Source organism: Alternaria dauci, chromosome 3 (assembly GCF_042100115.1).
Source record: "Alternaria dauci strain A2016 chromosome 3, whole genome shotgun sequence".
In the NCBI taxonomy this organism is placed as follows: Eukaryota; Fungi; Ascomycota; class Dothideomycetes; order Pleosporales; family Pleosporaceae; genus Alternaria; species Alternaria dauci.
The window spans coordinates 784,000-801,255 of record NC_091274.1 but is presented as its reverse complement, the minus strand read 5'-3'; the positions used below and the strand labels follow the sequence as shown (position 1 = coordinate 801,255).

At 52.1% G+C, this 17,256-nt stretch overlaps 4 protein-coding genes across 4 annotated transcripts; all 4 read right to left on the bottom strand.

The window, feature by feature from the left end:
* Positions 1-4,065: 4,065 nt before the first annotated feature.
* On the bottom strand, positions 4,066-4,787 carry ACET3X_003915 (uncharacterized protein; the record flags this gene model as incomplete). Its single annotated transcript, XM_069450063.1, has 5 exons — positions 4,066-4,127; positions 4,177-4,240; positions 4,290-4,347; positions 4,393-4,615; positions 4,673-4,787. 5 exons carry the CDS (start codon positions 4,785-4,787, stop codon positions 4,066-4,068), a joined length of 522 nt encoding a protein of 173 aa, XP_069307893.1.
* Positions 4,788-8,034: 3,247 nt separating this feature from the next.
* Positions 8,035-8,932, bottom strand: ACET3X_003914 (uncharacterized protein; the record flags this gene model as incomplete). The annotated part of the gene is made up of 3 exons (XM_069450062.1): positions 8,035-8,172; positions 8,221-8,703; positions 8,762-8,932. The coding sequence occupies 3 exons, from the start codon at positions 8,930-8,932 to the stop codon at positions 8,035-8,037; spliced, it is 792 nt and encodes a 263-aa protein (XP_069307892.1).
* A 698-nt stretch (positions 8,933-9,630) lies between these two features.
* Positions 9,631-10,109, bottom strand: ACET3X_003913 (uncharacterized protein; the record flags this gene model as incomplete). Its single annotated transcript, XM_069450061.1, has 2 exons — positions 9,631-9,715; positions 9,769-10,109. 2 exons carry the CDS (start codon positions 10,107-10,109, stop codon positions 9,631-9,633), a joined length of 426 nt encoding a protein of 141 aa, XP_069307891.1.
* Positions 10,110-11,082: 973 nt separating this feature from the next.
* Positions 11,083-12,862, bottom strand: ACET3X_003912 (uncharacterized protein; the record flags this gene model as incomplete). Its single annotated transcript, XM_069450059.1, has 4 exons — positions 11,083-11,844; positions 11,890-12,076; positions 12,126-12,341; positions 12,390-12,862. 4 exons carry the CDS (start codon positions 12,860-12,862, stop codon positions 11,083-11,085), a joined length of 1,638 nt encoding a protein of 545 aa, XP_069307890.1.
* Positions 12,863-17,256: the final 4,394 nt, after the last annotated feature.

Sequence of the window (17,256 nt, the reverse complement as noted above, 5' to 3'; positions counted from 1 at the left end):
GACCACCTGATGGTGGCAGAAGAGAGGGAGGAGGTGACCCGGCAGGCTCGTGGGCGTTGACGGTGGGGAAAGGCCGTTCCATGGCCAGTGGTCTTAGTGCCGGTGGTGGTGCCGGTCTTTTGTGGTTGTTGTTGTTGTTTTGCCGTTTTAGGGCAGGAGAAGAAGAAGACGAGGAAGGGCTTGTGACAATTTGTTGAATTTTCTTGTCGGGGGCAGTGAGAGTGAGGTTGCCAAAGATTTGAAGACGGATCCAAGAGTTGCTTGTTTATATAGTCCAGAGGCTCGTGGTCCCAGCGTCTTGCAAAATCCATGCCAAGACGTGAGTGACGGTGACCTTTACTGAACGGCTACCGCTTGGTAGATTTCAAAGAGATGATGTTAATGCTCAGTGGCCTTCAAGCACCATTCTGAGTACATGCACTGATCAGTCCTTCTTATGATATCTTCTACTGACATTAATGTTAGCAGGTTTCTGGCTCCCAAGCCACCTGCCCCTGCAGCGTTCGATCCCAAGCTCCCCAAGATACTGTCCATGTCTAGACAAAGCCAAGGCGCGAGAGCGACCATGGGGACGAAAAAAGAGGTTGAGAAAGCAGGGGACAAGGCAGGAGGATACGCCGTCATTGCAACAAGAAAGCAGAGGAGGCAATCGGAGACGAGGATGAACGTGTGCTGTAGCGTAGAGAGGACGAAGATGACAAGACTTGCTGTCGAGATGATACGACGACGCCATGTAGAGGGCCGTAGAGACCAGCAGCGGTATGTATCCGGCATACTGTGGTTCACAGCGCAGAAGACAGTCATGACTGTATCTCAAAGCACTTGTTGGATACCGCTCATGCTCGGTGTTATATGAAATGATCCCAAGAACAGATAGCGGACGCCACGCGTAAGCATGTTTCCACACATATCAGCAGTACTGGAGATCTAGGCGCAAGCATGAGACCATATATGAACAGCCCAAGTGCAACAAACAGCGTGCGAGTCTTCTTCTGCCCGCTGCACAAGATGTTTAAGTCTTTTACGACAGATGCCTCCTCGATAGATATGGCGCAGCGCTTGACTGTAATTTGGCAGTTGCAGGAATCCGGTTTCCTCATGTCCTGGTCATCCCCAGTGCCTTGGTTATGATGGCTTTTGCTCACGGTCTTCGACATGCGGATTGCATCGTGGTGGGGCTAAGTGAAGTGCTCCGTCTCACGCCGCTGGCGGTCGCCTCAACATCGACACCCACGACTACCACGGAATCACAACTCTTCTTTCATGATCGACATAACGCTCGTCGGAGGCCCGCAAGCGATTACTAACATCGAGATAATCGCTGGCTTTGACGGCATCTCAGTTGGCAACGGCGGGCTTGATCAGGACGCCCACGCTCAACCACCCTATGAGTTCCGAGCCACAGATCCTCGCTCTTGTGAACGCACGCAAGGCAGAACCAGAAGAACACCGGCTGGATAATCGTGTTGCCAGCACCTAGCAGAGTGGCAGTGTCTCTCCGTGAGGGCGTGGTGAGTGGCCTCTCTCCTTGGATACAGGGCTAACTCACTCCAAAGCGCAGACAGTCAAGGGCATGCGAGCTCTCCTACGGCCTATATCCGGGTTTAGATAGACGAGTCGCTCTCAGGCTAACTTCCAGTAGCGATGCGATACGCTCGTGGTCGAGACGCTGGTTCCGGCCAAGGCGTGACTCCCCCGCGGCGGCCGGACTGAGCTCAAAAACTTCACCTGCCCCAAGGCGACAACTCAAGACAGCGACCGAAAGGTATGGCGAGACCTATGAGCGGCTGACAGATGATACAGTAACCCAGAACGAACGCCGGGAACCGCCTGTGGCCACCTCGATTCAACGCCCTGCTTCCGGACGCTCTCAATAAAGCCACGAAGTGCTTCCACACACACCAATACCACAGACATGCTTCGATGGCATACAAAGGATTAGAGTTTTGCGAACCCCATGAGCATAGCATTCGCGGCAGCGGATCAGTTGAAGAGCAGGCTGCTGAGATACCCCTTGTATTTAGACAGGGTGGCCGAACGGCTGCGGCGGTTAGCCCAGAGGCGTAGAACACCGGTAACAAGCCATGGACACGTTCGGGCGATGCGTCTACATCGTCTTGCGTCTACAAAAATCTCGTAGACATAACCAGTGGAGCGCGAGATGCGTGTTTGGACACCACGATACCTTTGTTCGGCAACCTCCAGCTCGGGAAAACCGCGGTGACATACAACAAGGTTAAGATACCTCTGGGCAATGGGGCCGGAGGATGAGGGCACAGCGGCGCACACCCGGCATCCTCTAATCCTTATGCAATGGAGCAGAGGTATCGCTTCTATGCATGCCTAGTGACTGAATGTCCAGCGGCTTTGCTGATTCCGCTAGGTGAACCGAGGATCGCGCGTCCGACAAGGCATTTGAGGCAACCTGACTCAAAATGCGTAAGTCATGGCAGACACACGCAGGACTGGCATGCGTTCAACAGCGAAAACGGTCGTGTCTGCCATGCCTCGTCTTGTGCACGTACAGGATATTTGGAAGTAACACTTCCGGGGTCGATTGCCTCTAAACGTTGCCGACAGATGGCCTTTGGAGGTTGGTACGGTGGTATATACAACAACGAGGATGCGCATGGCCGCATTCGCAACGAACACGAACATGTCGCAATGAAGTATGCTTAGACCGTGCAGTATTGGGCGACTCGCGACTCGTTTTCTGCCGCATCTGACGTCTTCATGTCGGAGATTCCGAGGACATTCGCGCAGAGCTTCCACGTCGGATGTCGCGGCAGCATCATTCCAACTCTTTCATACCCACAGAACGAATGAGGATGGATGGATGTCTCAGGATAAGGATCTGTGAGTTGGCTGTCTTCCTGATAAAAACGTGAGGTTGGACTGGAGGTATGACGGCCGAAGTCCGGGAAGGATGACGCGTGGAAGCAAGTGTAGGCCTTCCGCCCAGCCACCCGGATGTCGTCGCAGCCGTGAACATCGATTTCCATCATCACAGCGAATCTGGCATCTCCGGAACGCTTCAGACCTTCGGACCCATCTCCGTCGATCAGTATTATGTTCTGGTATGATAGAGCATGCGAATGTCAGAAAACATCCGGCGACAAAGGAGAGGTACATACCAGTGCGAGCTACGCGTCGTACGTACGTTCACGACCGCGATGCACGAGGCCCGCGGGCTGGATGAGAGATGGATGACATTGAAGATTGAACTCTCTGATGCGCACTCAGAAAAAGACTCCAGGACAACTATCCTCCTTACCCCTCTGTAGCAGCTGCTCGCAAGCCTTCAACGTCCACGTTCCCGGGGTCTCCGACTTTCCATACCTGTCTCCACCCTCCAGCTCTTCAGCAATCTTCCATCCTTCGAAAGGTGCCACAATCTGCGACACGAGATAATTTCTCGTCTTCGGCGACTCCCATTACCCGGCCACCACTCCGTCATTGTTGCTAAGATGGTAGCTTGGAGTCTGTGGTGTAGATGCTGCTGTTGATCGATGCCGCAAAGCTACTTCGACACGAGGAAACGCTCGAGCGGTCTACGCTAGACTCGCCGCCACTCGATGTCCTCTTCTCTTCTTGACGTCTGCGACCCGATGCCGAGTACTGACGTGCCGGAGCGTTCCAAACGCCATTCAATTCCGTCCGTAGCAATTCGTTCTCCTCTTGGGCTCTACGGTAGTACTCGGCTTCAGGCCGCAGACGGAGGAGCTCTCTCTCTCTCTCTCTCTCTCTCTCTCTCTCTCTCTCTCTCTCTCTCTCTCTCTCTATCGGTCCCTGGCGAAATTAGCATATGTTTCATACGTGGTTCACATGTGGAAATCGCTTACATGATCGATCAAACACTTCGTCGGATCTCCGTCACCGCGCCCAACCAAGCACTCGCATCCTCTTCCCGTCGGAGATCATGGTTGGTGTTCTACCAGGGACGGTCGCCACCAGATCCCCGGCTTTGGTGGTCGCGGCAACGGAGATCCGCACTCGAAAGCGTCTTAAAAGTACAACTTTGCGCAAATGCCCAGCGTCATTGGTGGATAGGGCCCCTACCTCGCCCTATCCAGTCGCCCCCTCCAAGTAACTTGGGGCGTCCTGACGTTTGGAAAGACACGCGCAAACTGGAAGAGGTCAATAAGATCCACAGCAGACAAAGACCATCGCACTTACGGGTTTCCGATCGGATCGGAAGCCTGATGGCGGACCGCCCTACGAGGATAGACTCGCGATGCAGCTGCTTTAGGGTTATCGATGGAGCTCGGCATGGGTGTTGACAGGCATACCTCTTCGCACGACTTTGCGTCGAGCAGGATCCAACCCAGCTCATTGAAGGCTCGGGGCCTTGCTTGTGATGTGAAGAATCAGCTCAGACGAGGTGCCTGCCACCTCTGGTATTCGGTGCGGAGGTCGAATGTGCGGTAGTGTTGAAGGTAGGGAGGGAGAACGACTGCCTTGTCGCGGGCTTCGCGCGGCAGCTGGACACGGAAGCCCAACGACAAGGCCGCAGATGCGAATTCAAGATTCTTGGGGTGGGGCGATATGTTCGGTGTAAAAGTTTGTGAAGCGATCAACAGCGCCCCGACCCCAAGACCGTCGAAAAGCTTGACTGCTTGTGCTGAGTTAGCTTGGCGAAAGAGTTCAAGGGTATTCGAGAATAGGCACATACCACGTCGTTCTCCCTCCCACATCATGACGGCCGTGCCGAAGCTGCCTAAGTCATCGAAAGTGGGCGGCCAAGATGACTTGTTGTCGAGGGCAGCCATCGAAGCACGGCCGTTCATGCTCGGCGTGGACCAACTGCATGACTGTCCAGCAAATTAGCAACTGACATGATACCATGAGAGCGGTGTGTTGCAAACATACTCCACGCCGATTTGTGGGAAGCTGCGTTTACCGCCGAAGGCTAGGGACATCCCTGTCTTGTTGAATGCGCCAGCAAACCGGACATGTTTGCGTGGTCGACCGAGAGTCCGGTCTGGAGCTGAATGTCCTTGCCTTCGGCGGCAACGCGCTGTCGTAGCGGATGGAAACGCTATGAGCACCACACAACATCAACCGGACTGGAAGTCTGCGCAGAAGTGTGGTGTGTGCCATACTAAACGCGGTCAGCGTGATACATGTTAGAAGATGGTAATGACACTTACGCGCTTCATCCGCTACGACAGCTCTTCTTGGCCCAGCCCCCCTCCTCGGCAAGTCGGCGTTTGGGTCAAAGCTACCGTGGATCTTGGGGTTGGAAATACCCGACTTGCGCTTTGGGGGGGAGCTGGTACCATGTATGCCAGTGTTGGTGTCGACCTTCGAAGATGAGGTGACCAAGGTCGACACCAACCTGGACAGGCCGGCGCTGAAAAGCGTGTTAGTATTCTGAAGACATACCAAGAGTTTACAAAGGGGCATGGCCGAATCTTCGAGCAAGGTGCGAGTTGTTGCCAAAGGCGGGGTCGCCGATGGTGCCCACCGTGACTCGGTGCGCTCGAGGGAGTAAGGAGTGAGAGTATGCAACTTACAAGAACCAGGTATCCATCGCTGATGGACCCGGCAGGCGAGCCTGGAAGAAGATGAGCGTGAGCTCGAGGATCCTGTGATCCAGATGTGGGTGGTGGGTGTAGAAGAGATGGAGGTGGAGGTGGGTGGGCAATCTTATATGGCGCCTCTGTCCAGGCCGCCAGCCTTGCCACTAAGGCTTGCGGCCTCGCGCTCGCAGCCTCACGCTCACCATCAATTGACATCACTGGCGGTGCAGGAGGCCCCCGGTGTCGTATCAACACCAGGAAAATTGGACAAGGTTGCTACAAGCTCTGCGGTGCTCGTTGTACTGCTTCTCAAATTCTGGGGAGGAGGATTGTTGAGATATCGACAGAGCTGGGTAGAGACTCAGTAATCTGGACCCTGAGCGTTTACACGGAGCTAGGGGTGAGGCAGAGAAAAGGTGTGACCGTGCGGCGTGCCTGGGGCTCACTGAAGGGGTGTAAATGTGGAAATGCAACACCATCACGTCGGGCTAGAAGCACCAGAAAAGTAGGCGGAGGATACTGTGAGCTTTGCGCTGCTTTTGGTACCGCTCTGAGACTTTTCGGTCTGGTGGTGGTGGTGGTGGAGATACGACGTGGGGGGGCGTGGATCGCTCGAGATCCAGCTGCAAAAGCCAACTGAAGCAGTGAAGGAACACCAATCTTTGCCCCGAGAGCTTGATGGGTTAGGTGTGGACAACTTCATATATCACGTCCACAGATATTTGCGAAGATAGTGGGGGCACGGCAGCAAGTCCTCGATCTCTACTTCTCTCGTTCAATTTTTCTGGTCCGAGTTGATAATGTGGTTGTGTAGCCGAAGCTCGGACGGGGCGGAACTCTAGACACTCTAGTGAAAATCACTATTTGAGAGCCTGGGGTACATCGAGATCGCTGCGGAAGAGGCGAATACCTGTATACCACCTCGGCCACGACCACGAAATATTACCGGACGGCGAATACCCCTGCCCTTGCCTACGTAGAAACTATGGACTCGCGCTTTCTCAGCCCAATCGATAATGTCGATGTACAGCTATTGCCTCGAGTCCACGAACGAGTTACGACAATACACCGAAGACCCAGCACATCATAGAGCACGAACGTAGAAATGGCCGCAAAGCTTTGACATGGAGGCAATCGCGAATGTAGAAGAAAGTCCCGTAGCATGTGAACGACACACTGTAGGCGGACTACCAGTAGTTGAGTCCGCGGTATTCTACATAGCTGGAGACACTCAGTGGGCTGGAGTCTATCAGCAAGGCCCGAAAAGACGCACTAGGATACTGTAGAATCTTGAGATACGGTGCAGGTTGTGCAAGCCCGGAACCTAGGGCGACTCATGAGCTCTCCGGTGGGTATGGTACTGTAGCAACGAGTACACGGTTTCACGTCGATGCACCGAATCACGGCCAGTACGAGTGAGGGCAAGATATTTCTTGAAGTTGCTCCAAAGACTATAGACAACCGTATCGAGATCGAGTACCTAGCTTGAAAATTACGTGGAGGAGAGCATTGTTGACTGGATCTATGTTTATGATCTTTCGCATTGTCGCGCCTTGCCACAACAACCGACTTTCTTTTCGCACAATCACCAGCACTCGAATATTCACACTACCATCCTACTCCCTCGCGTAACGGGCCAAACGCTATCAAAATCCACCACTTCCACCGGTCCAACGCGACAAGTCTTTCTATCAACAGTACTCTCGCTAGCAATCTTTGTGACCAGCCACATCGCAACCGCCAGCATGCCAGTAAAATTGATCGACCGAGTCCTCGGCGTGTTTCAGACTATCAAGGTACGATCTATTGCTGTGGTGATTCGAGCTTCGATCCTCATACCCCAGTGGTTCACTGCACAGGCGCGGAACCCGCTTGGGCTCAGAAATCGGCGCATGCACTGCAGTCTCCCCAGTTCGATGAACATACCACTCACTATCTCACTAGTGGCTCGTCACCGGCGTGTCCTGGCCAGTCCGTTGGTTCGGCCGCCTTTTCGCTCCTCCGCAGATAGCGACAATCGGTATCACGTCACGCACGCCAGAAGGAACAACAACGGAGGTTGAGGACGCACGCACGCCAAGAGTATACCGAGTCACCTACGATCCACGGGCGGAGCGACGGGCGGAGCGACTGAACCAAGAGCTACAGGATACTGTAGAACTCGCATGGGATCTATATGAATGGAGACTACAGCTGGACGAAGGTGCTGACTGAGGCGACGGCAACAAAGAGGATTCCAGCAGCAGCGGGGCGGCCACAACGGGAGCATGGAGACATGATAGACGGACACTGTAATCGATGGTATCACACAAAGGTGTAGCGGTAATAGCAGACACAATGAATCTCGCAGTTGCACCCCACGTATACTCTGAGGCGGGCGATGTGCAATAGTATTTGAGCATACATGGCAACGGTCGAGATGGCTGCTGTCTTCTGATCAGACAGATGAAAGACTCGAGCCCCTTGCTAATGGACAGAGATTCAGGACGGAAATCGCATGACCCCGGTATCCTTACTCCTTGTCGTCCTTGATAATCCGAGCCCAGACTTCGTCGTCCCAGATATCTTCTTCAGAATCTTCGGCCGAACTCTCTTCGGCTGTCATAACGCTGTTGGTATCGTCGAGAGGGGAGAAGAGGGGACCTGGAGACTATTTGTTGTTAGCGTAGGTATCTTGCCTGCAGATCACCAAGCTTACGTGTGCTTGAGGAGCAGCGGCGTCCTCCTCCTCCTCTTCTTCGCCACCACTATTGTCGTCACCAGGCTCACAGTCTGAACTCTCCTTCTGTGATGCAACAGCTGGTTTGACTGTAGCGACGTCAGAGACCCCACTCACACTGCTCAAGTCGCTGTCAGACTCCGAATCGGACTTATCGCCCTCACCCAGACGGTTTCTGAGGAGCATACGAGAAGTCCAGGTAGAATCCTTGTTCGCAGCTCTTATCTCTCGGATCCTCCGCTCGTCGCTTTGCTGCCACTGCTGCTTCTTCGTCTGGGTCGCTGTAGCCCCCTTCTTCTCTGCTTCCTCCAACGCGGCTTCCCTGGCGCACAGTGTCTTGGCCCATTCCAGTTCAGCCCACGAGACTGAGAGGCCGTTTTGGCGCCTCTCAAGGATACTATAAGCCTTCTCCAAGTCGACCTGGCGCTTTGGCTTCTGTGCTTCGTTGACGACATGGGCAGCCTGAGGGCGAGTAATGTCAGTGATCAATCCTGAGGCCCTCGGGGACGCGACGACTTACGAAACCAACTGGTACAATTGAATCTTCTGGCGCCGATGAGTTTACGAGAGCTAGACGGTGCTCGGGTGTGTTCTGGTTGCGAACTAGCTCTGCCTGAATGGACGTGATGTCGCGATTTGAGTCGGCGAGGGAGTTGGGTGACCTGTGGGCAATGCGCTTCTCGCGGGCCATTTTTTTGTTGTCAAGTTTATTGAGGGATATCAAAAAACGGAAGAGTTGATTTTGTGTTCGTGGGGTAGGAGGATTGGTAGAGTAAGCGTGGAAGAGTGTTTGTGCGTTTGTCATGAAAGTCTTTCATTTTCGCGACTAGAACGTCTCATGGTGTAGCGGTTCGTCTGATCTTATTTCTGCAACCATAAAAGAGGAGCGTATATAGTAGGACTGGTAGACTTGCTTTTGTATTAGCCCGTCCTTCGGCTCATCACCATCATATTGGTACAAAGCAAGACGACGACGAAGGTTATAAGAGAACATGGTCCTGATGCAGCAGAATAACTGTTGCGCTAAAGCTGAGGAATAGTACTCACACCGTTTGTGTACAAGAAGCGGCTTGCGTAGAGCAATCTTGACATCTGCAAGCTTTGCTTGTCTTTGCGAGACGTAGCACAATTGTTCATCTTGATGATATCCTAGTCATGTGAAGCGATGGGATGATGCAAGCACGACTAAGACTAAGAAGACGACTGGTGAACATTGGACATTGAAGGAGACGTAATGGGTATTGTACAAGCGCTCATAGTAACGTAAGAAATCCGATAACTCCACGCTTCACATCATTCAGTATCATGACAAAAGGAAATAATGCCCATCCAGGCATTGCCAAACCAACCGTGGAGTGGTTGCTAACAGATATGGCGGCTGGGGTCAACTTAGACATGGTCGTGTCTTCCAAGCATCTTGCCCTTCTTGCCGAGAGCTTTAGCCTCGCCCTGCTTAATCTTTGCAAGTCTCGCCCTACAACACTGTTAACACCATACTCTTACAATATATATGTCATTTCAACTTACTCCTCAGCCGCCTCCCTCTCAAGACGGTGAACATGTTCTCTCGCCTCCCTTACAGCGTTCTTCGCAATGAAAAGCGCACGGTCAGCGTCCCTCTCCGCTGCCTCGGCATTCAACAGACTCTGCTTGGCAGTCGCAATGCTAGGATCTCCGGAGCCACGGCTGAACATGCCAGACGTGCGCTTGGGCGACGAAGTATGTGTGGTGGTGGTGCGGCTGGTGGAGCTGCTGTGGCGTGTGTCCCGGTATGAAGGGGAGGAAGAGCGGCGCCTAGAGAACATGGAGTGTTTCTGGGGAGGATCAGGTGGAGGACTGGGCTCGCGCTTGGATCCGAAGAGAGGCATGTTGATGGTTTGGTGTAGTAGTACGAGAAGGCTCAAGATAGAGTAGGCACGGAATGTGGGTAGCTATTGCTTGGCTAGAGATTGAAGATGACGGAGTCTGGAGTAGAGAACAGAAGATTCGGAAACAGATGCCGTGCCTTATATGTAAAGTCTCCCTGTCATAGCGCGCTCCTTGGTCGTGTCTCCCAGGTGTCTTTCAAGGTCGTGAAAGCAGGGTTCGGAAACCCGCATCGAGTGACGTCAACGCCCCCAACCAAGGGGTGATCGGCGCCTCCAACATCACAGAGAGCAGCCGCATCGTCATCGCTCATCTGCGAGATGAATTGATAGCCAGAAAAACGATTGTCGTGAAACAATGATTGCGATATTGCGAATCGACGCTTAGCGTGGTGTTGAAGTTTATGTGGGTCTGCGAGTACGCGTTCAGCGCCGGATGCTGCACCGGAGCTTCTGATGTACCGGACTTGAGCAGAGCTAGTGAGCTTAACGCGACTCCAACTTCAAGGGATCCAATGCCGTCGCATCCGAACGAGATGGCGGGATCCTTCTTTTAAGTTTCCTTTTCGTGGAGGCAACATTTGATTCTTGTATATCCTCAGGCCATCGCGCCATGTCGAGGTGCCCATGCGCACAACGACATGTCGCGCAATTGATCTTCGAAGATGTAAAGCCAGAAGAAAAAGAAAAGACGCACCCTGCGTCTAATGCCCATGAACGTCTGGCATGCTTGTCATGTGCTTTCCCATGCGACGTTGGGGAGGAAAGACATGGCCGCATACTCATTTAGACCTAACCGCAACATCAGGGTTGAGCGCCGGATTTTCGCGACGCGGTAAAGCAGAGGATGAACAACTGGTGATAGGATTTATTCTGTTTGGCAAGGTCAACCTTGCCGGGACGCTCGTTCACTAGGCATATGCGACATGTATACCCAAACGCCACCCAATGCTCGCTATATATAATACAACATGGTTCAACCACACTTGGCGCCTTCGCTGTTGCCCATCATTGTTTTGCTCGTGGTCTTTATAATGCTAATGACCATTACGGTACATCCAAAAGCGGCAACAGCCCCCGCCAAGTATGTCTTCGAGCTTCTTTGACTGAGCTTCATGTAGCATAACGGCGGCAAGATGAAGGCCAGTGCACATGCAGATGTTGCGCCGAATAACTCAAATACAATACCAAGGTCACAGGTGAGGAGGGAGAGGGTGAGGGCAGAGACGACGAGTGAGGTAGTGAAGATGAGATGGCGGTTTGGATGGTAGGGTTCATCAGGAAACCAATAGTTGTTCATGACCTCTCGACATACGAAAGCTTCAAGTGGAAGTGTCGTAAGCATGTTGAGGCCAAAACACAGCCGCGCAATGTTGACCATGAGATTGTCATTGGGAAAGTTGTTGAGCACGTTGCCGAGGGTCTTGTCACCGAATGTCAGGTAGCCTGACAAAGCCATGACAAGACATGCGACCAGAGATATGCTGGTGCTGTAGTGTGTAACGCGTGTAAATCGATCGATGGTGGGCTTCCGCAGCGAGCCGTATATGAGGAGGCTGTTGTGGTGGCAGACGAAGGCAAAGGCTATCACACCAATCGCTTCGAAGATACCGGATCGGATAATGAGGGAGCCACGAAGTTGACCCTTGGACTCGGCGGGTACGCGGAAGGCTTGCGTGACTACAGTCACGATGATGATGGTCATGCTGACTAGTGCTAGACCACTAGCTTTGGCAAGCTACGTATTGTTAGTCCGATCGACGTACTGGGTCACGTTGCATACCTTGGATATATCCCGGTAAAGCGACAGTGGGAAGGATATGCCGAGGATAAGCAGGATCATGATGGCTCTTCTGTTGGTCAGTAGCCAGAGGAACGACATATCTGCCAAAGAAGGAAACATTGAATCCAAGACCCTTGGTATTGTGTCTCCAACTACTACGCAGAACGCGACCATGCCTCCGAAAGCACTGCATGCTGTCAATATATTGCATTCCGTATGCCGTGGGATCAACGTACAAGACCCATTGCGCGAGTGATATAGCTATCAATCCGGATTTCCCGAAACAGTGTTGAACCGTGGCTTGGAATGAGTCGGTACCGCTGAGCTTGGAGTTTATGACGATGAGTCGTATGGTCCAGTCTACCACGACGGTAAGGCCGATGAGGAGGGCGGTGCCTGTCAAGAGGCCTGCATTGCGAACCGCGTACGGCTGACCGATTATTCCAGCGCCTCTGCTTTGGATTAGCTTCCATGCCTACATTCCGTATTCAAGGGCCTACATGATGCTGTTTGCCATGTTCATAAAGGCGCTCCGCATCCCGCTCCGTGGCTGTGCGTTCTCGAGGTGGTCTTCCGGGTTGAATGACTGTTCTGCGACAGTGACACTCGGCGCCTCTATGCCAGTGAGCAGAGGAAGTCGCTGCACTCGTTCCCGCCCGTCTCCGTCCATGTAGTCGTCTCCGTCCATCTCCAGCCAGTCGCCATTATGGTCTCCGTTCATGCTCCTCCTGGGTTCTTCGAAGCGCACCCGGTTTGGCGTTCTTGGCGCGCCATCGGGCCGGGGCTGCGCGAACGACGATTGCCGCTTGATGTTGCCATTTGGTCGTGACCCTGGCGGTGCTGGCGACGCGGAGGTCGTTCGTGATGTCGAGGGCGATGGAGACAGGTGTCGCGGACTCGCCTTGCGCTCGTGTTCGGGTTCAGAGTCGCTGTCTGAAGGATGCTCATGCAGGAGCCCTTTGCTTTCGCTCATCGTGGCATTGTCAAAGTCAGGGGGGGGTTTGCAACTCGAGTGGCTGTGAAGGTGTCATTCCTGACTTCTGACATCGGACATTGGACCCCTGTCTCCGCACTAGTCCGCATTAAGCTTGGTCCAGGTCGTCGCTTTCGGCTAAGATTTGTGGGGTGAACACAGTCAAGCACAATGTTGTCATGCATTGGAGCATTGAAGCTTCCGCTAAAGCTACGTACATGCCGGATTATTCAACTATCCCGTCTCTTCTTGAGATCGCCCAAGTTTAGCCCTCCAACTGCAGTCGATACACCCTCTATCATGGTTTTAATTTCCGCGCTCAAGGTACATTGATGGGACGTATTGTACCTTCCGGATTTAGGATACCAGATAGGAGATTGTATGTCTCGCAATAGCTTACAAATTTGACTGAAACTCAGACCTAGAAATGGAATCTCTGGTCGTGGATACACGAGATTCAGCCGACTCAGCTCTTTCGTCATACTTCCGAGAAGAAAGGACCCGCACACGAAGGACGTTGCGTCAAGGTACGGGCACACATAATCGGTGGAACGATAATTCTCGAGGCGCTGGGTAAGTGCTTCCATGACGGCTTCGATTGCCAGATTTCGCTTCGAGTCGAGTTCATCTGCCAAATGTAAGAAATATTGTATTTGTAGGCAGGAGCAGACACATGTACCTGATACAATCTGAGAGATGGGTAAATCTAAGGTCAAAAAGGGGCTGGTGCTCTCTCTAATTGCTGTGAACGTGGCTTCTGAGAATCGATCTTCAATGTTGAACACCCAAGCGACACAAATCCACATCACCAGATCCCTGTCATACTTTGACGGTGTAGATTCCCGAATTAGCTTCCGAATCCAGACTTCGGTGAACATGTCAAGAGCTTCCCCGAACTCGTAGTAGTCCGCCACGACGGCGATCTTTGCAAGCGTCTCAAGAGTCACTTTCCGGGGGATTTGCTTGTTGCGGCCATGAACAATCTGTAGAACAACGAGGAACGCCTCGGCATCCAAGTCATGAGCCGTTACGTGATATAGACCGTCGACTTCCCAGCGAGTTGACTCGGCGAACCCGTTCTTTGTTAACAATCGCTTGAATACAGGCGATGCAAGCATCAGGTGTCGCGAGGATACATGGTAACGAACGGACATTCCCTCAGGTTCAACAAGTTCGATAGGCTCTTCAGGCTCGACAGGCTCTTCAGGTTCATCTGCTAGTGGCGCACTTTCTTCGAGCACGATCTCATCTTGACTTGCGGAGGACTCCACACTCGTGACTGACTCTTCGGAGTAATCCACGCTAGCATCAGGGGCCTCAAAAGTAGGCTCTATAGGGTCGGTGAGATCTGAAGCTTCGTTAGAATCGTTGATGTTTTTATGAACTGCCCTTTTGGCTGCCATAATTTCCATCTTGGATTACGGCCTACGTGTTATGGATGATGGCATCTCAAAAATATCTTGCTGTAGTGGCATACCTGGCGCTATGTCCGACGAGAAGCTAGACACATCATATTCCTGTGCTAGCCCCCAAGGCGCGAACACCGAACATGGATTTCTCAGGGTTATGATTGTGTCTGGATCAGGATCGATGACATGTTCGATAGGTGCCATCATCGAAGATAGATAAGGAGGAAAGAACAACAGTCGCAGGTTTGATGCAGATGCTGACACCCAAGTAGCTTCGCGGGGAGAGAGCAGGACGATGCTTTCCGAGCGCGAGACCGTGTCGAGGCGTATATGTCTCGTTTCCATGCAATGCCGCAACCCTACTACAATCACCTGCACAGTCACCCAATGAAATCTGCCTAACAAGCTGTCAGTGCAGAGTCGTGCAGAAGCTCAGTCGCTGTCAGCGCCAACACGACGGGAAGACCTCATCATTGGATGCGCGCGTTACACAACGCCGCCAGGCTGCGTCGCTATCAATCATGGCCTGTAAAGTGCATGCAAGCATCTCGATGCGATGAAACAGATAATGCTGCAGGACGAGATGTCACCAAAATATGGGCGTATTGCCGTGACAAAGGGCGATATGTGGCGGTTCAAGGTTCGAGAGTGGTGCGTAAAGGGATGCGAAGTTGGCGAGAAGACGTCATTTGCGGAGGTCATCTACCCGCGAGTGGTCACATCCATCTCATCCCCTTCGTCGTCGCCTCCAAACTTCATCCTCGCTTCATCGGATGCGAAGGACGACTACTATTGCGACACCATGCATGTATCTCACAACGCAATCTTCTGCAGCTGCCGTAGCCGTCACGATGTTGACAACTTCAGCCACCGTTGAATGTATGCAACCACTTGCTAGGTCCTTGAACGCACATGCCCGCCTCTAACAACGTTAATGCTGATATTGAATAAAAATTATCCTTGATTTGCACTCGTGTGGGTTCTTACCATGAGATTCCATTCCAAAACCCTTTCCGACCCAATCCTGCTGCTCATAGCGTTCTGCATGCCTCTGCAAACTGAATACAGAGTAAGGAAGAGAGCGTAAAGTCATGGCCGGGAGGAGGGCGAGTATCTTTCCCGTCGACTGCGATCTCGGCGAAGGAATGACATGCCAATCGCTGCAGTTTACTTACCGCTTTAATAACAATACTGGCAGGATACGCCAGGTCGGTTTCATACTCTCCAAAGCTATGCCACACGGTGACACGAGGTAGATCTGGAACTTGGATAGACAATGCTAGTTTAACCATGCTTCTTGATTGGATGCTGAGCTAATCCCTGAGCCAGAAGATGAGTTGCGATAGATAGAAAACATGTTCGCGGCCATAGACGCAAGATCGAACAAGCCATATGGACATACCTACACGATTTATTGAGAAGAGAATTGGTTCGTTCAAGTATCATTAACTGTTCAGGTCTTGGTCATTATCAACGCTTCCATGTCTTTGTTGTTGCCCATGAAGTTTTCTTTTGTGTGTATGACCTGACCACCTCGCTCAAGTGCCAACGCAAATCGTTCTCTTTCTCATCTTGCAACACCAAACCAAAATCCAGATTCTTGAAACGTCCCGAAATCTTTCAGGTCCAGCTTTAGGTAAGCCTCGGCGTTGTCACAGATTGAAGAAAGAGTTTTGTCAAGTTGATAACAGTTAGAAAAGCCCTCAAAAACACCATCAGAGGGGTTTTTGATCTTTTTGACTTCACAATGGAGCGCGTCGAATCCGATCCCTTCGAAGAGACGTTGATCATGGTTCGAAACGACGTCGTGCAGTTTTGTCTTCCGTAAGCCTCGCTGTAAGAACCCTAACAGCATCCCAGAACATGCATCCGAACACCCCTCGTTGCCTTGATACAGCTCTTCGATAACTTCGACTATGCCACCTAACAGCTTCTCGATAGCGGCACACCGCATGCCATCAAGCTTGTACACTACAGAAGTCAGCAGGCTCTCTTGAAGCAAGTGGCAACCTTACCTGGCACTCCCGGAGGGAAGGGTAGGTCCAGAAACTGTATGGGATAGCATGCGTGCCTTGCCGCAATTGATGCCATTTTGCTGAAGATCTTCATGTTTTGGAGCTTCATACTCAGAAACATCCAGAGTACCAGCTCCTTGCTATAGGTTCTGGGCATCCGTTGCAGCTTGAGTTGATTCAGCCACCCCGTTGTGAATAGTCCCAGTACCTCTTCCATTTGGTAATAGTCTGCGATGATGAAGAGCCAAGCCAACGAAGCTATGCTGTCTGTTTTCGGTATGGTTTTAAGTTGGACATACGCGATGCTAAGCATCACGGCAAATGCCTCTGGGTTCCACCCTTGCGCTTGAATATGGAGTAGACCATCCTCAGAAACTGGAACTGTCTCGCCGTAGTTGCCTTTGAACATGTTTTCGAAGTAGGGCGATATAATACGCAGTTGCCGCGATGACACAAGGTAACGAGTTGTGGGTAGGCTTTGCTGCAGCGGCTCAACTTCGCTGTCGTTGGCTGTCTCAGTCGCTTCGGTTGTTGCCTGAACTACCGTTTCCTTCAATAATTCATCATCTTCTTTCCACTCCAATAGCGCCGTGTCTGGGTCCTTGAGTATAATTAGCATGTCGCCATTTGGATCGATCGTTACGAGTTCTGGTTCCTCGGTCATCTTGGCTGAAGCGTGTGCCAACCCAAATAATATGAACAGTGGGGCGAAAAGACAACTGCACATTGGTGAGAGGGGAGCGTTTGTTCGCCAAGCCCGCTAACTGAAAGACGCACTCATCACGATCAGCTTGAAGTAGTCGTAAAGATATAAATGGACTGATAGACACGTCTAAGGACAAGATTCTTGACAGACTTCTGTTTTGGAGAAATCATTTACCTTAGGACTGGTAACACTGACCAAGAATGAGAAACGCAATCGGAGGCATGTGCGGCAGCGGAGGGAATCAGGAAGCAGTTGTACGTGATG